Raw genomic sequence first — 27,710 nt, 5'->3', positions numbered from 1 at the left:
AGGAATGATTACTTTGCCTGAATGGCTGTCACATATGTAACTGACATCAGAGTAAGGTAACTAAACATTATTTTAAAATCTTTGTGAGACACTGATGTATCTTTAAAAAGAAGCCAAAACCAAAAAGTGGTGCAAAGTACATACTGAATTTATTAAACTTCTTTTTCATTCATTGCAGCAATCTTTTGCACAGAAATTATTTTATTCCCATGCACAAGTGTTTATTCCTAGCAAATAAATGTTCTTTTTCATTATTCAAAACAATCACATTCCAAATCTAGTTTTATAATCACAATAAAAGCCCAACAGCAGAGAGTTCAACACACACTTCTAGGGATGCTGAATTTTTTCTCAGCCCCCCAAAAGGTGCTGTTCTTTAAAATGACTTGCTGTTTAGTGAATGGACAAGGACAACTGATTGTCAAAGACACTTGGTGTACTCATAAAAGATCACATGCCAGAAAATTAAGCTTTCTTGAGGGGGCAAAGTGCAATACTTGGGCTACATCTACACTGGCATGATTTTCCGGAAATGCTTTTAATGGAAAAGTTTTCCGTTAAAAGCATTTTCGGAAAAGCACGTCTAGATTGGCAGGATGCTTTTCCGGAAAAGCACTTTTTGCAGAAAAGCGTCGGTGGCCAATCTAGACGCGATTTTCCGCAAAAAAGCCCCGATCGTCATTTTCGCGATCGGGGCTTTTTTGCGGAAAACAGTACAGTGCTGTCTACACTGGCCCTTTTCCGGAACAGTTTTCCGGAAAAAGACTTTTGCCCGAACGGGAGCAGCATAGTTTTTCTGGAAAAGGATTGATGATTTTACATTAGATCATCAGTGCTTTTCCGGAAATTCAAGCGGCCAGTGTAGACAGCTGGCAAGTTTTTCCGGAAAAGCGGCTGATTTTCCGGAATAACTTGCCAGTGTAGACACAGCCTTGGTGTTGAAGAGTTAAGCATCCGTATGTCATTAGAACTCAGCACACTACAGTCAGGCCTGCCAATAGGGGGGTGGGAAGGGGAAGCATGGGGGCAAGTGCCCTGGGGCCCAGATTTCAAAAGGACCCAGGGCTCCTGGCTGCCATGACTGCTACTGTGGTAGTGGTGGCCACGGGAATCCTGGGATCTTTAAATCACCACTGGAATCCCATGTGGTATGTTCCGGGCAGCACTGAGAGAGGTCTGGGAGAGGCTAGCTCCAACCCCGTCCCTTCAGGGGAGGCACAGAGCCACACCCCATCTTGGTGAGTCTTTTGGCCCACTGACCGCAGTACATGCTACTGTTAGGGTTGCCAGGTGTTTGGTTTTGAACCAGACAGTCCAGTATTTGAGCATTCTGTTTGGGAAACAAATTGAGAAAAGATAAATGAGAAAATATAAATGTCCGGTATTTTCTCAATAAGATGTAATGTAGAGTGTGATGTAATGTCAAGTGTGTCCGGTATTTTTGTGGAAACCATCTGGCAACCGTAGCTACTGGAAGAAATTGGCCATAGGCTCACAGACACAATATTATAGAAGAATGGAGCCAGCTGCTAAAGGGATAATCACACCCAGTAAGCTGTGTATGACATTCACAAAGTCTGTTCATTGACCCATAATATGATCTAGATTACTCTCCTGCCACATGTTGATGAAATGGCAGACAACCTGGGTTTTTTCTACCTGGCTGGGTTTCAGCTATCCAACAGGGTGTGAGGACTGGGGTGAACCTATGCAAACCAAAATGAGGGCTTGCTTTGCCCTGAGGAGATTGTTTGGGTGACTAACAGACTGGTTAAGTGCCAGAAAGTCTCTCTCTTGCTGGCAGTGGGGTGGGAGTAGCGGAGAGACAAGGTAAAACAGTCCAGGGCACCCTAAGAAGCATTACAGCTTAGAAGGTGTCAATGAAGTGAAAGAAGCTATGTTAAACTCTCTGACAGTGTTACTTTCGTCCCCATTCTTTGTTTCTTAACTCATGCCTCTTGATTTTCCCGGTGATCGTCTTTGGTAGCTGTTGGACAAATTCCATCTAGGAAAAACACAAACCAGCTTGGTATGATTATCAGCGATATTTCGGGATTTTTTGTAATAGTGCCTCTGGCCCCATATAGAAGAATGGGAGTAATTTGCCAGAGAGTTTCCAGAATCAGGTATTAACTAAGGTTATGTCTACAATACAGCTTTTTGACATAACTTATGTAGCACAGGGGTATGAATAATGTTGCTTAGGGGATGTGCACAGCACTATGTTGTAGGAAGAGCTATATGTGTAGATATGCCCATACTGATTGTACCTACTGTTTTCCAGGCACACCGAGTTTCATAAGAAGCCTAAGGTGGATACCTCTGGTGGTTTCTGTAAATATGTTTACTCCAAAGCCTAAGCGACAAATCCTTCAGGCTTTAATTAGGGGAATTTCCACTGACAACCCTGGAATATGTCTGAATAAGGATTAGGTAAAAGCTAAGTAAGAAGCTGATGATTTTACCACTGGTTTGGAACATGGGGACTAAATATCTGATTAAGACATTATACTTGGTCCAGGAATACTTTTAAAGGTACAAAGATACCTGATCAGGAACCACCTGATCAGCATCCTGTACAGCAAACAGGAAAACATCAAAAAAGAGCTCTCCAATCTGGAGTACAGGAGATCTACATTACACACTTCACTTCTCTACAGAGGAAAAAGGACTGTAAGCTGTCTAAAATCCTACCTGCCACATGGGGCCACAACAGTGGTACCCCTAACTCACCCAGCAATATCGTCAATCTCTCCAACTACACACTCAGCTACGAAAAAGAATCAATGGACACAAATCTGATATTAGGAATGGCAACATAGAACACTTCAATCTTCCTGGACACACAATTGCAGATCTAAAAGTAGCCATCCTGCAGCAAAAAAACTTCAGGACCAGACTTCAAAGAGAAATTGCTGAGCTACAGTTCATCTTTAAGTTTGACACAATCAACTCTGGATTAAACAAAGACTGTGAATGGCTCGCTAACTACAAAAGCAGCTTCTGCTCTCTTGGAATTCACACCTCCAGATCAGCTGCTAGAAGTGGGCCTCATCCTCCTTGATTGGATCCACCTCGTCATCTCCAGGCTGATCCTGGCCTGCATATTTATACCTGCCTCTGGAAATTTCCACTATATGCATCTGACGAAGTGGGTCTTTGCCCACGAAAGCTTATGCTCCTACACTTCAGTTAGTCTATAAGGTGCCACAGGACTCCTCGTCGCTTTTGCAGATTCAGACTAACACGGCTACCCCTCTGATAAAGATACATTTATTATCAAATAATTTCATTGAAAAATAAAAGAGATTTAGGAAAGTTTCTCTGAAGCAGACTGTCTCCCTAAAGCTTGAGCTCTCTTTTAGATGATTGAAGGAATCTTTGTAATTCTAAGTATAACCAGAATGATTCATTCTGGAGAGATTTAAGGGGGCATGTTTTATGTTAAATATCACCCCAGGGAGGTACTTACCTTTCTGGGATATTTGTACGGAGCGGTAACTTTCTTGACATGCTCCTGCAACTCAAGTGTTAATTTTTCCAAGTCACATGAGGAAAAGGCAGCTGACAAAATCACAAAAGCTTTCACCACCTACAGGGTAAAATGAAAAATACCAAACTAACACCAGCAGTACAATAGTAATTTTTAGATTTAGTTCCTAGTTAGCAATATGATCCCCAGACCACAAGATAATTAAGGGATGCAGGAACAAGCCAATCTGTCTCAAAAGATTGTGACCAACCTGTGCATAGGAAAGTAAGTGAAAGGAGAAGTATAAGGATTGTCCCCTCTGCCTATCACAGCAGTGCAGAGGGCTTAGGCACAATTGTAGTGCACAGTCACAATGGTTGCTGCTGGCTAGTGCTTCCACCCTCTCCAAAGGTGGCCATGCCATGTACATATTGCTCACTGGCATAGAACGAAGTATATTGGTGCCCCCTATGGAAGGGGGGTTGCAATGACTGTGCTCAGTGGGAGCTCCGGACGCTTTGATTTCTCTGAAGCCCTGAGCATGCCCTGCTCACACAGCCAGGCCCAGCCTTAGAGCAAGATGAGCAAGGTGGTTGCCCTGGGCCCCGCACTGCCTGGTGCCAGCCTGCTTGGTTGCTTGCTCACTGCCTTGGCTGGGAACTGTCCAGCCATTCAGTGCAGCCAACCACAATATGCCACCTTGGGACCCGCAGAATTTTTGGCTGGGCCTGCACACAACTCCCAGAGCTCACCCTGAGGCAGTGCAGCTCCACTTTACTGTGGCAGAAGTGTGCTTTCATGGTGTCCTGGGATAGTTATGCTGATTAGGAGTGTGTAACCTCTTAATCAATGTAACCACTGATCTGGATACAATTATACCAGAATAAAGTTGCCTGTACCAGTATAGCTTATTCCCTTTCCAGCATGGGAATAGCTGTAGCAATATAAGCACATTTCTGCCAAAAACTGCAGCCACACAAAGACTATGTCTAGACTGCAAGCCTCTTTTGAAAGAGGCTCTTTCGAAAGAGAGCGTCTAGACTGCACGCGGAACTTTCAAAAGAGCAAGCCGCTTTTTCGAAAGAAAGCACCCAGTGAGTCTGGATGCTCTCTTTCGAAGAAGCCCTATTTACATTCAAGAACGCCTTCTTTCGAAAGAGGAACTTTCGAAAGAAGGCGTTCTTCCTCATGAAATGAGGTTTACCGCCGTCGAAAGAAAAGCCGCGTTCTTTTGATTTAATTTCGAAAGAACGCGGCTGCAGTCTAGACGCAGGTGAAGTTTTTTCGAAAAAAGGCTACTTTTTTCGAAAAAACCCCTGAGTCTGGACACAGCCAAAAGGTGCTGTACTGCTCTAACTATACTGGCAGTGTAAAAGTGTTACAACGTGGGTGTGTAGACCAGCCTTTAATAGGAAGGTCTATTGTTGGGAAAGTTTCTGTCACCATAATTATGTCCATCACAATGGAGATGAGTAAGTAGAGGGAAGAGATGTACATAGGTTTCTATTGATCATCCCGGTAAAGGACTATTCATGCTGACACGATGCTGTGCAACAGCTGCAGTTTGTACATTGAATCACAAACTGGTTTGCCTCTATGAAATATTTTCCTCTGCACTATTAGCCTCATTACCTCGCCTCTGAGTGGGTCTGGGCTGCTGACAACAGCAGATTCTGCTACAGCTGGGTGCTCCAGCAATGCGCTTTCCACTTCAAAGGGTCCGATACGATACCTAGGATAGGAAAATGAGGTATTTAATTATACTGACCTGGTGTGAATATGACTTTTAAACAGTAGTGGGGTAAGAAAAAACTGATTATTGCCTAAGGCCTCAACCATAAATCAGACCCACGCTGTGCTAGGCATGGTACAAAAGCTATTTGCCTCTAGGCCAGGGGTAGGCAAAAGGGCCTCCACGGGCCAGATCCAGCCCTTCCAAACAGGTTGATTTAGCCCGCAGAGGCCTTGCTGCTCTCCCAGCCCCCAGGACAATCAGGGTTTAGGGACTGGGGAGCGTGCGGTGCTTAGAGTCAACCCTGGTGGTTGACTCTAAGCCCCACATGCCTAAGGGCAGGGAGCAAGAGACTTTGCACTCCCTCCCATCCCCAAACCAATCAGGGCTTGAAGGCAGGGAGAATGCACAAAGTCTCCTCCCACCCTGCTCCCATCCTGCAGGGAGCGTGTGGTACTTAGAAGGAATGGGGCAGGGCAGGAGAAGACTTCACATGTTCTCCCAGGCCCCAAGCCCTGATTGGCTGGGGAGCGGAGGGGAGTATGAGACTTCTCCTCCCACCATCAGGGGCACAGGCTTTACATGCTCACCCACTCCCTGACCAATCAGGGTCTGTGGGCGGGGAAACAGGAAGTATCTCGTCCCTGTCCCCTTTGCCTGAGGCACCGCCCCTTTCAGGGCAGCCTGGAGCCACTTCAAAAAAGTCTAAAGGGCCCCCCCTGTCAAAAATTATTGCCCACCTCTGTGCTATATAATGACCACAGGGGGCAGCAAGGGGCTAGCGATGGGGATTGGGGCAGCTGTAACCCCATTGGAACAGCAGGGGGCAGGGTGGAGAAAGGGACAGCTATCTACTATATATTTGAGAGAGTTTGTGTGTTGGTCTGTCTGTGTGTCTGTGCCCCAGCTGGGGGACATGCATCCCTCCCCAGCTGTACTTGGAGTTGCTTTTCACTTGGCCCCAACCTGCTGCGGTGAGAGAGAGGGCTGGAGTTGTCCTCTCTCCCTGGGGCAGCCTGCATACTGAATCCTTCATCCCCAGCCACTCCCAGAGCAAGGATTTAAATTATGAAAACTAAAAATTAATTGAGTTAAGGGTCTGAGTAATGCCGGGTAAATCTTCTAATCTCTTATAAATGTGAATATAGCACTGAACCTTACAGAAATCTTGCAAAACCAGTAAAAACAAATTAACCCTGAAGAATTGATGATATCATCAGATCTTCCAAGAAACCAGAAATATCCATCTTCATCCCTAGTCCCTCTGTCTCCAGTGACAAAAAAATTCCCACGTTCCGATTCAGCAGTTTTCTCAGGGTTATCCTGATAACATTTCACAAATGACAAAATCTTTAATGTTGTTTTACACATAAAGGTAAAGTGATCAAAATTGCATGGCATATTAATATATAACAATTCAAGACAAATAAATAATATTCATTATCTTTAAATAGGATCTTTGGTAACACAATCTCAAAGATTTATATGACTAATTGATGGGGAGTGTCAGAATTAGATATAGCTTCACTCCATAATAAAGAAGGAGACCTTGGAGGCATTCTGCTTACAGATACCTCCTAGAATTCCCCAGGACACACTTAGAGGCTTGCTCTGCTACACCCTTTATTTACATATTTTTATTTATCTAGGTCACAGAGAAAGGCGGTGGCACAGTTAGGAAAGGAAGTCCAGGTTCTTGGACTTCCTCATCACCTGCTCAAACCTTTAGATTTATATCCACATGGAGGTGTATTATAGGTGCATGAATAATGCACAATCATATATATATATAGTAGCCCAGTGTCTGTGAGTCTGTAACACTGACGTACACGGCCCTGCCCCCGGCCGTGTACGTCAGTGCTCCGCCCCCCTTCCACTCCCTCCGTGGCGGCTTGGCCAAGCACTCAGTGCCCCGCACCCCTTCCCCTCCCGAGCCGCCATGGAGGGAGGGGAAGCGGGGCGGGGCGCTGACGTACATGGCCAGGGGGAGGGGCTGTGTACGTCACCGCCCCGCCCCCCTTCCCCTCCCGCCGTGGCACTCAGCTGAGTACTAACAGGAAGCAGGGCTGGTCGGGGGGGGCGGTCGGGCAGAATTGGGGGGGGGGACCACCGGCTGGGAGGAGGTGGGGCTGGCCAGGAGTAAGGGGGGGTGGAAAGCACAGATGGGGGGGATCGGGGGCCATGAGGGTGGCCGGGAGGAAGGGGGGGCGGGAAGCAGAGCTGGCGGAGGCGGGGAGAGGTGCAGCGGTGCTGGCCGGGGAGATCAGGAAGAGGAACGGGCTGGCAGGAAGCAGAGCTGGGGGAGAGGTGCAGGGGGGCTGGCCGGGGAAGATCAGGAGGAGAAGTGGGGGAGAACCGGCCGGCCGGGAAGGGGGGGGGGTGAGCAAATTGGTTGGCGTGGAATGAGACTGACCTGGCACTTGCTGCCTGTCCCGCGCAGGGTCCCGGCGATGCACGAGCGAGGAGGAGGCTTCCCCTCCTCCTCACACTCAACCGACTGAGGGCTCCCAGCAGCAATCGCGGTCCTGCGTCCCAGCTGGGACTCCCAGCCACTCCCCCTGCCCACACCAGGCTTCCTTCCGGTGCGCAGACAGAAAAATCAGAAAATACCAGACATTGCATATGTCCAGTATTTTCTGATTTTTTTTTACCGGACAGCGCACACAAATACCGGACTGTCCGGTACAATGCCGGACACCTGGCAACCCTACCCGCCTCTCTTCCCCTGCTGCGGCCCGGCTGAGCGTGCTACACTCAGCCGAGTCGCCACGGAGGGAGGGGAAGGGGGCAGGGCGGTGATTTACATGGCCGGGGGCAGGGCTATGTACGTCACCTCCCTCTCTTTCCCTCCCACTGTGGTGCTCAGCTGAGTGCTGTGCCCCTTAGCCGGGCCACCGCAAGGGAGCCAGCAGCGCAAGGGGCCATTTGGCCTCTCCCGCGGTGGGAGGGGAAGGGGGGGTAGGGCAATGACGTACACGGCCCTGCCTCCTGGCCGTGTACGTCACCGCCCCACCCTGCTCCCTCACGGCGGCCTGGCTGAGCAGGCAGCACTCAGCTGAGTGCCACGGCAGGAGGGGGAGGGGAAGGGGAAGGAAAGGGGGGTGGGGAGAGACGGAGGGGAGGGAGAGGCAGGAGGAGGAGGAGAAGAGAAAGGGAGAGTGAGAGGCAGGAGGGGGAGAAGAGAAAGAAAGAGACAGAGAGAGAGGCAGAAGGCGAGAGAGGCAGGAGGTGGAGGAGGGCTGAGACAGAGAGGGGGAGGCAGTAGGAGAGGAGAGAGAGAGAGACGGCGCAAGAGACCAGAGGCTCAGGAGAAAAGACCAAGGTGGAGGAGAGACCTGAAAATTCCGTCTTATGACGGGCTAATTGGCTAGTACACATATAATTCTTAGTGTGATCAGTGTCATTTGTGAGGATGTGCTAGAGGGAACTTCAGCTTACCTTGAGAGCACAGTTTTAAAAGGTGGTGAACCGAAACCTTGGCTCCAAACATTGGAATGATTGAAATCTGGATCTAGATTGTTTTCACCTGGCCACATTGACACTTTGAAGCAGGGGTGCTGGAGCAATTTGTATGTGTGTGTGCGCGTGTGTTGAGAACCATTGAATCAAATTATAAACCCACATACAATGGAAACCACTCCAAGTTAGGTACTTTGAAGCAGCTATTCATTGAAGAGAGTTCCTTCAGATTCTCCATGCTGGGGAGGACTGGTAGGGAGTAGGTATAAAAGCTGGGGAAAACAGGGATCTTTGGATCTACTGTGGAATTACAGGGATTTCCTATGGGAGCAAGAGAGATTCCTTACTATGTACTTAGAGAAAAGACCAATTGGTCTTTTAGGTTTGATTCTGAGGGCAATATCCCCTTCTTGTCCAGGAGGCAGAACATTAGCATTCTCATCTATGATCTAGAAGAAGAAAAACATACTTCAGTAAAACAAATAACTTAGGACATGTCTACACTAGGAAATAATTTCAAAATAACTAAATTTGACTTAAAAAACTCCTGATTTTACAAAATCAAAATAATGTGTTCCCACTATGGGGAAGCCTCAAAATTAGTTTGAGACAGGTTCTGTTAATGTGGATGCGCTACCTCGACTTAGAGCCCCAGGAAGCACTGGGGAGTTGTTAGTTCGAATTACTGTGGGGCAGTATTTCTCAACCAGTGGTACAAGTATCCTTGGGGTGCTCGAGAGAAGTCTGGGGGGTACGTCAACACAACTGAAATTTGGAGAAAACTGATCTTTTGTTTTAAGATTTACAGCCTTTTATTATTTTTGTACTTTTTACACCAAAACATTTCATTGCCTGCCCATCTACGATTAAGTTATTTAAACAGTGTGCTGCAATTTTTTGTGTGTCTGAAAACTGTAGGTACTGGGGGTACTTATAATTTTTTTTGAAAAAGAGATACTTTATAAAAAAAAAGGTTGAGAAACACTGCTCTGGGGAATAGTTATTTTGAAATAGCGGCACTAGAGCATCCACATTAACACTGTTTCAAAATAACTATTTCAAAATTAGCGTTATTCCCTCAAAGAAAGCAGGAGTACAGATTTTGAAATAAGTGGCCCCTCATTTTGAAATAACGGGCTTGGTAGTTGCGGAAGCTCTGCTTATAAATTTGATCTAAGGGGAGGTTTTTCGTAATAATGCCCTACTGTAGATCAGGGCTTAAACTGCTATAAGACAGGAAGTTGAATTAACAAACCTGGACATCATATAAGGGAACTGCCTTTCCCATTGATCCGGGTTTAATCTTCATCCCTTTGAAAACTGAACAAATTATTCCCTGAAAAAAGAGAGCTTTATTTCTGCAAAAATATTATATGTATTCAACCAAGTTCTACATTTATTAATTTTCTACTTCAATTCCAAACAGTTATGAATTAAGGTTTGCAAAAACTCTGTGGCCTAAGGAATTATTTTATAGATTGGGACAGTGGAGTAACTTGCATGAGCTCACACAGCAAGTCTGTGAAACAACCTGTAAAAGAGTCCAGGTATCTTGACACCTCCCTCCCCCAAGCCTGTATTTCAGCAATAACATCCTCTTTCTTCCTTCTCACTTTATTTAGAATGCTATGGAAAAACGAATGCTCAAAAAATCCCACCTTTCCCCTGAGCTCTACAAGACAGCCAGGTTTTCAAATCAACATCGGTTTATAAGTTACTTTATTTTAATGGACTCTTCCTTAAAATTTCAAGTAAGTAACAAATTGTTTCCTTTTGGCTTTTTTAACCAAAAATTCAAAAAGGCAAAAGAAATTAAAAGCAATGAACACATGATTAGCCCATTTGAACGTACTGTTTCTGTCTGTCCATATATTTCACGGATAGTCAGGCCAGTCTTCCTTTTCCATTGCTCAGTCACTTCCGGGTTAAGTGGTTCCCCTCCACTCAAGCATTGCTGTAGACTCATGAACTTGTAACTTAATAAAAATTTTAAAAAAAAGTGTCACTGAAAGCTACTGTGGGAAAAGGGGCCAGTTGGTAGACCCCAGTGGTCACTGGTGATAAGCACAGCAGCTAAAGGGGTAGAAAATGTCTACAAACACTAATGGAAAGCCCTTAGTTGAAATATGAGGAGGAGATTTTAACTCCTTATTCTGCAAGGACATATGACTGTGATAAACGTTGCACAGTAGTTCCACTGAAATCAATGGGATTTTAGTACATGATTAAAGTGAAGTAAGGGCTGTATGGACTAGAGATGGGATTATTTGCATGCTTACAATAAGTCATATAGGTCCAGATCCTCAGTATTAAGATGCTTAAACCTCACTGAAATCAATGGGACTTTGGCCAGGTCTACCTCAGATACTCATCCTGGTATATGCCCTCCCATTGGCATAGCAGCATCTTCACTAAAGCTCTCCAGTGGCATAGCAAGCAATAATACAGCTGTTTAGACAGGCACCTAAATACCTTTGAGCATCTGGACCACAGTGCTTTGTCAATGGGGCTCTGCCCTCTGGGCCTATTGAGCCTCACCCATATCTACAGCCACATTCAGAAGAGATGTATACTACACATAAGTCAGTGTGAGTGTCAGCTGGTTTGCAAGGCAAAGGGTTGGTAGGAATGGGCTACGGGCCAGATTTTTAAAGGTACTTCAGCAACCAAAGAGGCAGATAGGTGTCCAAATCAATTATACTTAGATGACACTGTCATTATAATAGCACTGCTCAGCTGACGCCTATCTCCTTAAGCACCTACATCCCTTTAAGCACATGCTTTCCTACTCATTGGCACCAAAGAGTCGGCATCCTGAGCACTGCTGCTACCCCATAGCAAATGGCCATAGCTTGGAAACCTAGGGCTCCTACCTAGGAACAGTCTCCCCTAGAAGTACATCTGCACAGTTGCATCCATTGCTTTCCCGTACCGACATGGAGTCCCTGAGGGTATGTCTACACTAGCTTGTTAGTTCTAGCTAGGTAGGCAAATAAGGGCAACCGGAGTTGCAAATGAAGCCCGTGATTTAAATATCCTGGGCTTCATTTGCAAGTTCCCAGGCACTGCCATTTTAAAATCCCCCTTAGTCCAAACTCCGTGCCCGCAGCTACACGCAGCAAGGAGTAGGTAGTTTGAATTAGAGATCCTAATTCGAACTACCGTTACTCCTCGTGCAACTCCGGTTGCCCTCATTTGCCTACCTAGCTCGAACTAATGAACTAGTGTAGACATACCCGGAGTGCCTACTTGACATTTTATACTAGGCAGGGACATACCTATAGCAGTGCCTGGGCCAGTCACCTATCATAGAATGCAATATGTAAAATGTATATTTTAGGTGTAGTTTCATGTGAAAACATGCCTGCATGTCTGGTAAGGAAAGAGAACAGCTGCAGAAAAAGTAGAACCAACAATCCGATCAGGTTAAACAACTGTATTAGCAAATTAATCCTAGAGCTAGATGGAAAGAGTGATTATCTACTTATCCACTTATTAGAGAGTTTGTCAGTCTGTTTGATCAAGAAAGCCTCCTAAACAATAAAAGCTAGGACCACCAAATTCGGTAGAAAGTTTCTTCTTGTTATAACTTAAAGCAATATAAAGGTTTGCTTGTGCCAGGAAAACTGGATGTGCCTGGAATAGGAGTACTTCCCATAAAATCAAACCAGATGTGAAAGTAACTTAATTTCTTACAGGTTCTGTTGTATCGCATCCCACCTCACGGAAAGAGGTGGGAGGGAATTGTGTTATGACAGTACCTGTAAGAAATTTAAGTGTAGGATGGAGTATGGGAGGCTCAGGGCAGGAGTTTTTGGTTGGTGTGGATGGACTCAGGGCAGGGGATGGAAGTTTGGGGGTGCAGTAGTCAGGCCAGGGGCTTGAGGATGTGGGGGCTTCAGGGAAGGGGTAGGGTGTGCTTAGGACAGCAGGAGTCAGAGTTGTTGTGTATGAGGAGGGCTCAAGGCAGGGGCTGGGATATGTGTGGGTACAGAGAGTGCAAGGGGACAAGGGCGCTATTTAGGGAGGATGGGGGGCTCAGGCTCCCTACCCAATATTCGTATAAGGAGGCTGCTTGCTATTCCCTTTCATAACTCTCAAGGGCTGTGTCTAGATAATACCTCTCTGTCGACAGAGAGCTGTAGATTAGGCACGTCGAAATTGCTAATGAAGCAGGGATTTAAATATCCCCCGCTTCTTTAGCATAAACATGGCTGCCGCTGTTTTTCAAAACGGAGCTTTTTGGAAAAAAACCTCTGCAGTCTAGACGCAGATCTGTTGAAAATAAACCCTTTTTGATAGAACCAGTAAACCTCATTTTTTGAGGAATACAGGATCTGTCGAAAAAGCATTTATTTTTGACAGATCCGTGTCTAGGCTGCTGGGTTTTTTTCAAAAAAGCTCCATTTTGAAAAAAAAGCAGCGGCCATGTTCATGCTAATGAAGTGTGGGATATTTAAATCCCTGCTTCATTAGCAATTTCAACGTGCTTTATTTGCATCCCTCTGTCGACAGAGGGATGCTGTCTAGACGTAGCCAAGGAGTGAAAGTGAAGCTCACTCCTTCCTCTGCCTGCTCTCCAGCCTTTCCCAGCCAGGAGAGAGAGGAATGCACACACGCTATACGCTTTGCTCTCGCACCCCGAGGGGAAGGGGAACAGCAAACAACATGGATAAATGAATCTCAGGGGCTGGAGGGCTTCTGCCCCTACTTTTCCTAAATAGCATCCTGGAAGGGAGCACAGGGCAGGAGCAGGCCCAGACTGGTGAAGGGGTGCAGCCCCAGTCAGCCCCTTTAACCTGCTTGCCTGCAGGTTAACAGAAATCCCTGTGAGCCCAGCTGGGTCATGCCACGCCTCCTCCTGCAGCTAAGTGCCCCAGCCGGCCAGTTTCTTCTTGCTGGAGTGGCGCGCTCGGGAGCAGTGGCTTACTTTCACCTCTAAACCAAACAGAAACAAGACAGAATCACTAAAGCAAGTACAGTCCTCCAAACTGACGTAATAGAGCAAATGTTGAAAGACACTGAACCAAGATGAGTCAGAAAAATAGGATGAACCTGGAATAGGATTGCTTCTCAATAAACGTTACAGAAAAGAGATAAAATAGAGAAATTGGTAGTATTGTTCTGTCTTGGCATAGCTAAATCAACGCGTAAGACAGGGGTGGGATCCAGCCTGCCGAGTGGGTTGATCTGGCCCACGGCCACCCTACTGATCCCCCACTGCTAAGCCAATCGAGACCTGGGGAAGAGGGAGCATATGAAGTCTCTTTCCCCCATCCTGCAAGGGGTGCATGGCACCAGGGGGAACAGCCAGCTGTTCAGAACAGCTGGTGGTTCACTCTAGGTACTGTGCACCCGTTGCAGGGCAGGGGCAGGGGCAGGGGGCAAAGACTTCACATGCTTCCCTGCCTCTAGGTTCTAATTGACCTGGGGGCAGGGGATGTGCATGAAGTCTCCTCTTGCCACCAGCGGTGTGCGGCACCTAGAGGGAACCAGCAGCTGTTCAAAACAGCTAGCAGTTCTCTCTAGACCACAGGGGGCCAGGGGCAAAGACTTCACGTGGTCCCCCAATCCCAAGCCAATTAAAATCTGTGGATGGGGCAGCACAAGAAGTATCTTGCCCCACCCCTTCTATCTGATGTCCTACCCCTTCTGGGGCAGCCCGGGGCTTCTTGAGAAATTTGTGAAGTGGCCCTCCCCCTTAAAAATTATTGCCCATCCCTAGGGTTGCCAGGTGTCCGGTTTTGAACTGGTCAGTCCAGTATTTGAGCTCTCTGTTCGGGAAACAAATTGAGAAAATATAAATGTCCGGTGTTTTCTAAATAAGATGTAATGTAGATTGTGATGTAAGGTCAAGTGTGTCCAATATTTTTGTTGAAACCATCCGGCAACCCTACCCACCCCTAGCATAAGGTTTGAAAACTAAAAGAAAATGTTACTGGAAACCAAATTGACTGTAGTCCTTTTTCTTAAAACATAGTAAATGATAAGACTTTATAGGGATGAAAAAACAAAATACACTTGATGGAAATCCCAAATTATGGACCCAAGTATTGTCAGATAAATTTGCTAGTACAATATATAATGAATAACATTGTAAGAGTATATGCTTACATTTAACCAGGCAACACCTAGCCAAACTTGGGTCAAGCTTAACCTAGCACCTGCCTCTGACCACATTTGACAGACAAAGGGGTCTGAAGCAGGCAAGGAAGAATATGTACAGAAAAGAATAGATTTACAGGGCGAGCAACATGAGGTGAAAGGACAGAGGGTGGAGAGCATCTACGGAGCAGGGTACATCCTATTCAGCAGCATATGGTACTGTGAGTGCTGAGGGGGGCCTCCAGAGGGAGAGGAGTGCAACTTTTTCCTCTTATCCAGCATTGCACTGAATAGTGGATGTGCCCTTGTACAATGTAATGGCTTTGACAGTCAAAGGTGGTGACTGATTGTACAGTGATTATTTCAGATACAGAGGCTGGCCAATCTTTCATCACTTTCAAGGTCACCTTGCATGCTTGAAATACCTAGTTAGGCAGAACACTAGCCCATTATCCCAGCTTTCTAAACATCCCATATATAGGTGCTTACAATGCCTCTATGCAGAGAAGACAGTGACAGGTACCTACTTGCCATCTACCCCAGTTCTAATAACTCCTAAATACCTTTATAAATCTGGCCCGATAGCAGGAAAGGCAAACCAGTGGAGTGTAAGAAAGTGTCAGATAAAATTGGTGGGGGTGACGAGTGGGAGATAGGGCTCTCATTACAGCAGCTCCCATTCACACACAATAACATCTACGTACCACTATTCAAAACACATAGCTGAAGTATGAAAAATAAAATCCTTTGATAACAGAAAGCTCTGGTAGAGAATTTTGCTAATAATCAGCAGTTCATTACAAAAGAATACTCATGAGTGCTTCCACCTCATGATCAAACAGGGCACGTGCAGAAGGTCATCTTTGGAGGGTTGTATTCCCAGCCCTGAAGTCATGGCACTAGCTACTGTTTCTGACCACTGTATAAAACTTGACCCACCAGCTCAATCTACTTATGTTTTCAGAAAATCCCCCATCACCATGGAATCTGAGCCCTTTTAAATGGGTTCACGAGAACACTGTTTTGGGGTTTGATCAACTTGGCTTCATACCTTTTGGCATCACCTAATAAACCATCTTGTTAGTCATTAAAGTGCTGCATAGTCCTTCCTTTTGTTTCAGCAAGATCAGACTAACAGGGCTACATATCTATTTCTAAACTACAGAGGTTTTTTTTTTTAAGTGGCCTTTTTTTGAAAAAATTTCACCTGCATCAAGACTGATGTTGTGATCTTTCAAAATTAAATCGAAAGGACGCAGTGGTTTTTTCAACAGCAGTAAACCTCATTTTACAAGGAAGAATGCCTTTTTTCAAGAGCTCTTTTGAAAAAAGGTGTTCTTGAACACAAACAGGGCTTTTTCGAAAGAGAGCATCCAGATTGCCTTTCTCTTTTTCGAAACAGTTGTAGCTGTCTAGACAATCTCTTTCAAAAGAGGCTTGTAGTCTAGACGTACCCAAAATTTGAGCTTTGCTAAAAATGTCAGCTTTGAGTGACCTCTACACTGTGGAGGGAAACAGTTGAAAATGCTGTTTCCTCCACATTTCATAGAGAAATTATGCAGACCTTCTGAACTTCTCATGAAGATGTTGTATATATTGATGAAACTCAATACATTGTGCCAAACACCTAAAGCTATGATTTAATTAAAATCTATTCAGATAAGTATTGCTAATAAGTCATCTTCTGCAGTACCTGTTAAGGTCTTGGTAAGGTACCTCCACCAGCATGCGAAACAAAGTCGGAGCAGCAAACATAGCGGTGATGGGAAATCTGGAGAGAGTCTAATGAATTAAAACAAGATGAAAAACATTTGTATGTGAACTGCAGAAAAGATTACACTGTCCAGGGCTACACTGTAGCAGAGAATAGACCTGTGGTACACAACTCCAGCTATGTGAATAACATAGATGGAGTAGACATACCTTAAGTTGAGTTACCACAGAGTCTACACCATGGGGATCAGTGGAGAACCTCTTTTCTTGACTTCCCTTACTCTTCTAATCCAGGGTAGAATAACAGGTTTGACAAGAGAGCTATCTGTGGTTGCCTTGGTAAGTCTTCATTAGGGATGTCAACATGAAGACAACTACACGATTAACCATTTAACCTAGCTACATGACTACACGATTAACTGATAAGCCAAGGAGAGGGGGGAGCTGGATCTGCCTGCCCCCTGATCCTTGCACTGTTGCCTCTGATAGAAAGACAGTAGCAAGGAGGGTGAGGGGGGCAGGCAGGAGCTGATATGTGTGCGGAGCTGGCTTTGAAGCCAACTGTCTGCGCATGCCAGCTCTGCAGACTCGCCTGCCCCCCTCCCCGCCACTTCTACAGAGGCAGTGGAGGAGGGCAGACAGGAGCTGATGCTGGGGGGAGTTGGCTTAAAAATTGACTCCTCCCAGCATCGGATTTGTGGAGCCACCTGCCCCACCCCCCATGCTGCTGCCTCTGAAATGAGGAGGGAGGAAGAAGCCTCTGTTCACGGCAGGCCCGGGCAGAAGCTGGGAACTCATCCTGCACTGCTGCCACCATGTGCTGGTGCCTCTCTATCAGAGGCAGCAGTGCAGGATGGCAGGTGGGAGCTGGTCTGTTCAGGGAGCTAGTTTTTAAACCGGTTCCCCTTGCAGACTGGGTCTGGCTTGCCACCCTGCGCTGCTGCCTCTAATACAGAGGCAGCAGTGCAGGGTGGCAGGTGGCTCCCTGGGAATGGGGCCGGGAGTGCACTGGCTGGCGGCCCCACCTCTGGAGACTATCGAATAGTCGTGTCACTGCTAAAATTTGATGAGGTTACACAACTATTCAGTTATATGCTATCTAACATCCCTAGTCTTCACTACTAAATCAGCAGCTGGTGGATTGATCTCAGATAGACAATTTGGGCTGTAGTGTAAATTTAGCCTAGGGGAGTATGGGAGAGTATAGGGCAGAGCTTTCCCCCTTTCTCTTCTAAATGCAGAGAGGAAGTCCACTCCCCTAGTCTCGCCCTCCTTAGCCAGTTTTTCTGTTTCAATCTACATCAATCACTGGTATTATCAAATACTATTTCTGCATCAACTATACTAACATTCTAGCTCTCTTTGGGGTATCCACTTATAGATTTTGAGTGTTACTTTACATTCATATTCTGGAAATCTGGAAATAAAGAGTGACGGGATTAGAGTTAGTTGGGATTTTTTCATCTAATCCTTATTTTGTCAATAATACTGATTTGTTTAAGATGAACCTGATTATGAAACAGGGTCAAATTTGTTGCATTTTCAGACAAATAAAAAAAGTTGAGAAAAGGTTAAAATTTCAACAAAACTTTTTGATTGACTTGAAGTGAAAAAAGTATTCAACAAATGCAGCAAATTGCATTACCTAGGAGGAGCTGCTCAGTTAATCAAAGATTGTTTCAGGTTTACTTTGTGTATGGGGAAACTTCAATAAATCTGCAGGATGACTTTTTTCTTACATTTAGGATAACTGTTGATTCAGCCCGTGGAAGGTTGTGTACAAAGACACCTGATCCGAAAACCCATGGATCAAGAACAGACCCCATGGAAGCCACTATCCAGCCTGTATCTGATAAGCACCACATTATGTCTTCAGGAGTCAAATCCAGCCAGTATCTTATATGACAGAGAAAACAGTGGTTATGGAAAAGCTTTTTTTAAATAGACAATGAAGTTAGAAATCAAGAACTTTAATTCGTTGTGTACACACTGAGCATTAACAAGGGTATTGCCTCATGATGAGCTTGTGGGCCCCATTCTCTTTCGCAGGAATCACCCATGTGGGAGAACAGGGGAGGGGAGATTCTGAATTTAATCAGGATGAAATTCCTTTTATTCTTACATTGTTATGTGGCAGGGAAGTGGGGTGGGAGAGGAAGAAGCAGGGGATTCAATGGAGGAGATTGGGAAGTCCACTCTTTCAATTCATGGATCTCAGTGGTTGTGTTGGTGTCAAAGGTGACCTGTGTCATAGAGTTCCCTTGCCTTCGCACAGCTGTCCAATCCCAAGATGCTCTGTATCTACAGGAACCAGGAGTGGCCCATGAGTATAGGCCGACTCAGCCATCGCCTAGGGCGCCGCCTTCAATAGGATGCCCGGGGCGCCCCATGATGACATCACGTCATTGACGGCCGTGTAGGCGGGGGCGCCAATCGCGCATTCCGCCTGGGGCACCAGCTGCTGCAGCCAGCCTCGGGCCGCCCCTGACAGAAACTGTAATTCTAGAGTCATCTCCAGTTGCAGGTTGTCATTTAAATCCCTTTCAAGAAACTCTGGGAGTCATTCCTTAATTCATCATGGAAAGATGAGCTCTGAGGCTGCTTCCCTTGTAGATAGTGGGAGTTTTGCCAGTGACATCAAAAGGGAGCAGGATTGAAGCCACACATTGCATATTTCTTACCCAATGCTTCCTAATCAGACGTTTGGTGTATCTCAGATATCTTGGTCAATCAGATCCATGCTTTCAACTTCACACTAAGTTTGGCCCCCTGTTATAAAATTACCAGAGCTACAGTCCTTACCTTTCACTTATGACAGGTCTGAGACCAAGGCTGCCCTGAGTGTGTTCAGCCATCTTTGGAGAACCTGTGGTTCCACTGGTAAAGTAGATAACCATTGGGTCTTGAATCTTTGTTTTAACGCAGATGTGATCTGCAGGTTGTGATCTTTAAAATACGGAATATAAAGGTGGCTAAATTGGATACAGATGCAATCTACTGAAGCTTTGACATACAAATGTGGATTAGGTGTTGCAACTGCCCTCTTTCCCATCCCAGGTGAAACTCCTCCTGTGACCTTTGGCTATTACTGACTTTCCTTCAGATAGCTTGCCTTACTCTAGTCTCATTTTTCATCCATCATTAAATCCGAAATAATGGAAAAGTTAGCAAAACATCAGCATAGTAGATTCTTCTTAAAGAAGAAAGAGAAGGAAACACCAGGGAAACTTCATGTAGGATATATTAGTGGGGAAAATCAAGAAGGGAGATATGGATACCATATCATCACTTGCAGTTCAATGGATCTCAGAAAACTGAGAATTGAAGAAATGGGGTAAAAATTGGGTAGCCACCCATAGGAGAATACATTCAGAAAAAGAGAGAACAGAATGTGACCTAAACTGAATCTAAAAAATGGATTAGCTTGAAAGAAAATGTCATGTTTGTGTGTTTTTTCCTGGGTCTACGTAGAAGCAGAAATTCCAAGCTACCATTAGAAATGTTACTGGCATGACCTAGCTGACCAGGCTAGAATTTGGAAGCACAGAAATACTGCAAGAAAATCTGCTTTGAGTCATCCAGTCTAGGTTTCAAAAGGAAGAAATTTGGAAATGTCTACATGAGTACCAAGGACCACAATAGACACATTTGAGCAAATGAGACAAAAATAACATAAGTTCTAATTCCTGCCCTTATTTCATGTGCATAAAGTCTATTCAGTAAGGATAGGATGGGACCCACCTGAGAAGAGACTGCTATTAGACACCAACTCTGATTTGGGAATATCAGCGCGCAGTTGTAAAAAACTCCATTAATGCCTATCTCTGGGTCTAATGGACAGAAGGTATTTTTGAGAAAAACTCATTTTCTATCCTATTATTATAGCACTGCTAAAGAATACGCACTTGTATAGTTCATTAAAGTTCAGCCACCCATCTCTTCGGCCTTCAGATACAATTAATTTAGTTTTCAGAAACTGGCAATGAGATGCAACTGAGTCCACTGCGGATGCCACTGTATCACTGGCAATGATGCATTTGGCCTTAGAAGCCTGCAGTCTATACAAGATATCTTTAGCTGTTAATTGGGATGTCCCTTGAATAAGGGTGATTCCTGGAAGAGCAATAAGGTTGTTTTTAAGAGAACATTTCAAATTATATCATTTTCTGTCTCGGAACAGACTCAAAGTATTATTCCTCAACTTACAAGAAGAATGAATTTGGATCAACAGTTGTAGGCAAATGTGTATAGTAGTTCATTAATTTATATAATTTTCTTCTTTAGCATAACAAAATTCTATTCTTAACATATTTCTGCTATCAAGTTCAGCAATCTCATACTGACCTGTTCGCATACAAGCCACATTCACAAGCCACCATTCTGGTATCTTGGGTAAAATTAGCATAATTCTGTCTCCCTTCTGCAGCCCACATATTTCAGAGAGGACATTGGCCACTTTTTTGGAGTGAAATCCCAGCTCCTCAAAGCTCCACCTCACCTCATTTCCTTCTCCACTTACCCACCAGAAGGCTGGGTTTGATGGTCTCTTTCCATCCTACAAAACAGCACAAGGGGTTAAAAGGAAAAAGATCATTCTAAATCAAACTGGTGATGTGCATCTATGGAGGAGTTTGTTACAGATCTGTACATTCCATGGTGTGCACACTGGAGATCATCCAAAGCTCATTAAAGTCAATGGAAAAAAGCTCTTGTTGACCTCACATGGCTGTAGATTGGCCCTGATTATTGCTAGTAATCTTTTACTTCTTTTGAACACTAGGAATTTAACAGATCAACAGTTCCTAGTTTGTTGGCTAATCTGGACTTTCACCTGAAGTTTCTAATGCTCAGCATTAACCTTTTCATGGTATATCAGATGATATGAAAAAATTCACTTATTATGCCTCATTGTCTGGGCACAGAGTCAGGGGAATCAATAGCGTGATGGGTAACAGAGACAAGATGAAATGTAATGACTTGAGAATGCTGAGGACCAGGTCTGTCTCCTGCATGATGGACTCAGAACAAAAGGACATAATGAAGCTGATTGTTGGTTAGGACTTCCCCCATGATGATCTGTGCAGCATTAGAGTCTATTTTGGAGATCGGTGTGCCTTGGGAAAAGATTTTCCCTTCAGTGAAGAGAGAGATCACTTTGTATCGCATATTTGACTTAATTGGTCACATTGCCATACCTAGGCAAGGAGTCCCTGTAGGACGTCAGTGGGAAAGAAGTTAACAAGGTCTGAAGGAACTCAGTCCTTCTAATGATAAAGCAAGAGAAGCATGCTAATTTCCAATGTAAATTATTTTCAGAAACTGATTTTCCTTTTAAATAAATGACAAATAGGGTTATTAAAAATAACATTTTTAATCTGCCCAGTGACAGAAATATTACCTTTTCCAGTTGAGACCACTTGTCTAGCACATCACTTGCAAAGTTAAAATATTCAGGGACTTGCAATTCATCCTGTCTAGCAGACTTGTCATGCGAAAACAGCTGTGAAGCAAGGAGCCTGGGCTGTTTATGGAAAAGCCTACACCTTGATTTGGGAAGCCACAAGGATTTGAGAATCTGTAACTTAAGCAAAGTCTTCATGGCAGCAGAGGAGTTATCAGGTTGTTTTGGACCATGGAAGAAAATATGTGAAATAGTTGTGGATCCTGAAACAAAACAAAACCAAAACCAACAGGTCATCCTAAAAATTGCTTGACAAACAAGCAAAGACAGAGGGTCTAATTCTGATTTAGCGAATTAATCATTACAAACAGTTTTTAATAAGCATGCCCAATCTGTTGTTTATAATTGACTGTTGGTAATATGGATCACACTATTTTAAAAAAACCCATAATAAGTGGGGTTCCTCAAGGGTCTGTTTTGTGACTGGATCTGCTCAATATCTTCACCAATGATTCAGATATCGGCATAGAGAGTACACTTATCAAGTTTACAGATGATACCAAGCTTGGAGGGGTTGCAACTGCTTTGGAGAATAGGATCATAATTCAAAATGACTCGGACAAATTGGAGAAATGGTCTGAGGTAAACAGGATGAAGCTTAATAAGGACAAATGCAAAGTGCCCCTCTTAGGAAGGAACAATCCGTTTCAACACATATAGAATGGGAAGTGACTGTCTAGGAAGGATTACGGCAGAAAGGGATCTAGGGGTTATAGTGGACCACAAGCTAAATATGAGTCTATAGTGTGACGCTGTTGCAAAAAAAGCCAACATGATTCTAGGATGCATTAACAGGTGTGTTGTGAGCAAGACATGAAAAGTCATTCTTCCGCTCTACTCTGTGCTGATTAGGCCTCAATTGGAATACTGTGTCCAGTTTTGGGCGCCACATTTCAAGAAAGATGTGGAGAAATTGGAGAAAGTCCAGAGAAGAGCAACAAAAATTATTAAAGCTCTCGAGAACATGACCTATGAAGAAAGACTGAAAGAATTCGGCTTGTTTAGTTTGGAAAAGAGAAGACTGAGGAGGGACATGATAGCAGTTTTCAGGTATCTAAAAGGGTGTCATGAGGAGGAGGGAGAAAACTTGTTTTTCCTGGCCTCTGAAGATAGAACAAGAAGCAATGGGCTTAAACTGCAGCAAGGGAGGTTTAGGTTGGACATTAGGAAAAAGTTCCTAACTATCAGGGTGGTTAAACACTGGAATAAATTGCCCAGAGTGGTTGAGGAATCTCCATCTCTGGAGATATGTAAGAGTAGGTTAGATAAATGTCTAACAGAGATGGTCTAGACAGTACTGGATCCTGCCATGAGGGCAGAGGTCTGGACTCGATGACCTCTCAAGGTCCCTTACAGTCCTTGTATTATATGATTCTATGATTCATTTATTTATATCTTGCACCATCAATCCTTAAGAACTTATCCATCTGCAGCATTAATCTTGGATTTAATTTGCAGCTTCATATCTGGCTAGTTAGTGTTCTGAGGTACAAATCGCTCACAATTTTTATTGAAGTCAGCTAGTGTAATTTAACTCACCAATGTCCATATCCAAGGGTACGTCTAGACTACAGGCTTTTGTCGACAGAAGTTTTGTCGAAAGATACTGTCGACAAAGCTTCTGTCGGCAAAGGGCGTCTAGACTACATCCAGTTCTGTCAACAAAGCAAGCTGCTTTGTCGACATGGCAGTGTAGAGGCAAAGGACAGTTTAGATGCAATAATGCCTTCTGTTGACAGAACTCTGTAGACAAAGGGCATCATTCCTCGTAAAATGAGGTTTACCAGCATCGACAAAACTGTCAGCGGTAGTGTAGACGCAGGTTTAGTTTTGTCAACAAAAGTCCACTTTTGTCGACAAAACCCTGTAGTCTAGACACACCCCAAGAGTGCCACTTTGTATTTCTAACTTTTGCTAAAACAACCCAGTACCTGATTTCCCTCACTTTCTTGTGTTTAGCATGTACTGATTTTTCTAAGAGGTTTCCGCAACAATCCTCACAGACTTTCTCTGATCAATGTGCTAGAATGCCTCCTCCTCATCATATAGACCCCAATCCAGGAACACAAACAAGCATGTATGTAACATTAAGCGTATATGTTGACTTCAGTGGGACTTTTTAGGTTCTTAAACTAAACACATGCTCGAACATTTGGCTAGATCAGGGCCACATTCCTCAGTTTGGTTCTCTGCTACAAGATAGGTCTACATTTGTCTTACATTGTACTCATGAGAAGGTGCGTGCCCACTGCATTCCTTTTCTGTCCTGTAAGAGGAGAGGGGGTGGATGAATGCCTTGTGAGATGTAGGCGTGGATAGGAACCCCAAAAAGCACACATCGCAGTTTGCCAGACCAAGAAGCCACAGGAAGTATCACCCTCCAGGCACCCTCTCCAGAGTGCTCCCAGGGGCTCTAAGTCTGAGGCAGGCTCTGTTCAATGTGGACGTGCTATTTTGGACTAATTTCAAGGCTTCCTCATAGTGAGGACATGCTAGTTTGAATTTGTTACATTGAGAGTTCTTAAGTCAAATTTAGTAGTTTTGAAATAGTTTCCTTGTATAGCTATGGCCTTAGTGATTACTATTTAAAGGTAATAAGTTAGAATGTATTTCCTGTTAAACAAACTTAAAATTAACAGACTCAGTCATATTGTTTACTGAGTCTAAATCCTGATAATTAAAAGTGTGACATGATCAATCTGGTTTATACCCAGATTATCCTGTCAGTGGATAATCTACTATATATTTGAAAGAGTTTGTGCATTTATCTGCCTGTCCATCTGTCTGTCTGTGAGTCTCTTTGTTGAAGAACTACTCCTAGGCTGTATCTACGTTGGCACCCTTTTCCGGAAAAGGGATGCTAATGAGACAAGTCGGAATTGCAAATGCCGCGGGGGATTTAAATATCCCCCGCGGCATTTGCATGAACATGGCTGCCGCTTTTTTCCGGCTCGGGGCTTTGCCAGAGAAAAGCTCCAGTCTAGACGGGATCTTGCGGAAAATAAAGCCTTTTCCGGAAGAGCCCTTATTCCTGAAAAGGCGTTATTTTCTGAAAGATCCCGCCTATACTGGCGCTTTACTCCGGCAAAGCCCCGAGCAGGAAAAAAGTGGCAGCCATGTTCATGCAAATGCTGCGGGGGATATTTAAATCCCCGCGGCATTTGCAATTCCGACTTGTCTCATTAGCATCCCTTTTCCAGAAAAGGGTGCCAATGTAGACACAGCCCAAAATGGTAAGAGCTAGGACCACCAAATTTGCTATGCAGCTTCCTCTTATCATAACTTAAAGCAAGGTCAGGGGTTGGTTGTGCCAGGACAATGGGATGTGCATGGAATGTGATTGTTTCTCGTCAAATGAAAAGGAAGGGCTGAGATAGCATGGACAATTACACTCCAGAATTACCACAGGAGGGCAGCAAGCAAGCATGCCCCCTATGCCCTGACAGACTTGGAGAGCTGCGAAACAGCTGCTGAGTGGGAAGTACAGCCTCCGCTCCCCTCTGGTCTTGGGAAGCAGCTGTTGCAGCTGGGCAGTGTGGTCCCTGCTGCCCCTGACCAGCCCTGGAAAGAAGCTGCCAGTCACTCACAAACACTCCTCTGAACCCCCCACTCCTGCCCAGACTCCTGCACCCTTCTCCTCCCCTGAACCCCCACATCTCCCGACCCCCTGCCCTCTCTCCTGCACCCTTACCCCCTGCTCTGAGCCCCCACCCAATGCCCTATCTTCTGCACTCCCCCTGCCCTCCATTTGATATTATGAAGGACCTGAATACTACCGAATAAATCTTCTAGTGATAAGTGCCAACACTCCGGTCATCTGAAGAAGTGGGCTGTGCCCATGAAAGCTCATGATACCACCTACATATTTTGTTAGTCTTTAAAGTGCTACCGGGCTATTTGTTGTTTTTTAAGTTTTTCCTGTTACAGACTAACTCGGCTACCCCGTTGAAGCTTTTGTCACTATATAGTTCAGGTTGTACCAAGCTTCTCATTATTATGAACTTGGATTTTGATTCTTCCCCGACTTGTTTGACCCTCCCTCCTTAATACACTTTCATTCGAAGAGTTGTCAATAGGTAAACTGCAACCGGGTTTAAAATGATATTGCTGAAGAGATCCTAATGCCCAGACTCTATAGTCCTTTCTCAGGTAATACGTCCACTGAGCCCAGTGAGAAGGAAATGAAGCGGTAAGGTCTGAGAAGTGAGCAACTGTTTTGATTCATTTGGCCTTTTCTGTAATGAAATAGGACTAAATCATACTCACCTCATTTGTGAGACCAGCCCCATTGAAATGGAACCACACTCAGAAAGGAGCAGGATTTGTTTCTTTGAGAAAGAGGTTTAGGCTCCCGAGTGACTGATTGATAAGGAAGATTTGGTTCAGAGGTATTGAACCATCAAATATAAATTCAGATTGCAATGGGCCTGCTTTGTCGGAAATGAAGAGAGATGAGAAATCAATACAGTCCTTTCCAGAATTTAGATGAGATGAAGAATTTAAACTAAATCTAACATTTGCAATTGAAAGCATCCCTTATCCAGAGGTCTGGTTGCAATTTTTCAAACTAAGTTTTTTTTGCTGAAAAATGGACTTAATCCCACTCACCCCAAAAATGGACATTATTAAATTATCTGCTTTAAAAAAGTTAGTTTATTGAAGATCCAGTTTGCAGTTTAACCCCCCCCCAAAAAACCCAGGTTTGAGTAAAATGAAAAATTTCTTTAACAGTTTCAGTGATAATTTCAATTAAAAAATGGAAAATTTCGCAAAAGATAAAAAATGGCTTCATTTTTTGCTCCCACAAAATCAATTTCGAAAATTGCAATGTTTTTCCAAGAATTTTTCTAGTTTTTGACTTGCTCATAGTGAATGGCAGCAGCTTCTTTCCATCTATTGATTTAAAAAAATTTCAACACTGTGTTGTAATGCTGAAAACTACACATGAAAACACTGAAGAGAATAGAAGATGCTAAGAAGCATTTGCTTTATTCTTTTAAAATAACATGTCAGAATGTTTGGGGAAAATTTTTCTAGATTGGAATTTCCCAGGTGAGCAAAAATCTCAGACACTTTCTCTATAAGAGAAATTACAGCAGATTCCAACACTTTCTCCAGTTCAAAGACAGGAGAAAATGAACTCAAGAAATTAAATTTGTAAAAAAGAAAAATGTTACCCTATAGCATTGAGTCCTTTAAAGAGTTGTATAAATCAGTTCATTTTTTTCCAGTGAATTTGCAGGCACAGACAAACCCAACACATTCTACTGACCTGTTCGCTGTGGTAAGTAACAAGCTGGACACTGGAGCACTCAGAAAACTGAAGAAGGAAAACCTTCTCCACTGGTTCTTTCAGCTTTCCGGGTATGTGTTCCCCTAGAAGAGGCACTCTAAATAATAGCTTTTGGTTGGATACAAGTACCATTCACAGAGCACACCAGCCTTCTCAATCAACAGTGTTTAGTCTGATGCCATGTTTATTTTTACAGTTCTCTTTTACTGAAGAGATGCAAACAGTGTATAATGCATAACAGAGTAGGCAATTTGATGCTCATCTTCTATATAAGGATAGTTATCTTGTAATCATTTACATTGCTGAAAAGTGTGTCTCATTTGTCCCTTAACCCAGAGTACTTTGCCTCTTCTGTTCTTTCCCCATTTAAAACTGCTAACTATCTAATGATGTCAAAAAGACAAATAAAAACAGCAAGGCTTTAAAGCTTCCAAAATTGAATTTTTCACCCAGATTGTGATACAGCCATAAGTAG

General features: G+C 44.2%; 1 protein-coding gene across 2 annotated transcripts; it reads right to left on the bottom strand.

The window, feature by feature from the left end:
- Nucleotides 1-127: 127 nt before the first annotated feature.
- Nucleotides 128-27,710, bottom strand: LOC102445968 (acyl-coenzyme A synthetase ACSM4, mitochondrial-like). 2 transcript variants are annotated; one of them, XM_006123135.4, is made up of 14 exons: nt 27,215-27,355; nt 21,880-22,145; nt 20,826-21,036; nt 20,387-20,594; nt 19,284-19,427; nt 18,221-18,377; nt 16,462-16,550; nt 10,516-10,639; nt 9,919-9,999; nt 9,011-9,112; nt 6,400-6,527; nt 5,105-5,204; nt 3,473-3,592; nt 128-2,005 (listed from the first exon to the last, which is right to left on the bottom strand). In XM_006123135.4, the coding sequence occupies exons 2-14, from the start codon at nt 22,078-22,080 to the stop codon at nt 1,919-1,921; spliced, it is 1,752 nt and encodes a 583-aa protein (XP_006123197.2). In that variant the 5' UTR covers nt 22,081-22,145; nt 27,215-27,355; the 3' UTR covers nt 128-1,918. The 2 variants fall into 2 exon arrangements, with proteins under 2 accessions (XP_006123197.2, XP_075755528.1); XM_075899413.1 differs by lacking the exon at nt 21,880-22,145 and having other exon boundaries at nt 27,215-27,710.

The sequence above is a fragment of the Pelodiscus sinensis genome, chromosome 16, assembly GCF_049634645.1.
Source record: "Pelodiscus sinensis isolate JC-2024 chromosome 16, ASM4963464v1, whole genome shotgun sequence".
Taxonomy (NCBI): domain Eukaryota; kingdom Metazoa; phylum Chordata; order Testudines; family Trionychidae; genus Pelodiscus; species Pelodiscus sinensis.
The sequence above is the reverse complement of the archived record's forward strand: the minus strand, read 5'-3'. Positions and strand labels throughout refer to the sequence as shown.

Coding starts and splice junctions, on each gene's coding strand:
- LOC102445968 (XM_006123135.4), bottom strand. CDS start 22,080: ATGAAGACTTTGCTTAAGTTACAGATTCTCAAATCCTTGTGGCTTCCC. Junction 9,113..9,918: donor TTCCCTTATATGATGTCCAG/GTTTGTTAATTC, acceptor TTCTTCTTCTAG/ATCATAGATGAGAATGCTAA. Junction 6,528..9,010: donor GTCTTTTCTCTAAGTACATA/GTAAGGAATCTC, acceptor AAATGTTATCAG/GATAACCCTGAGAAAACTGC.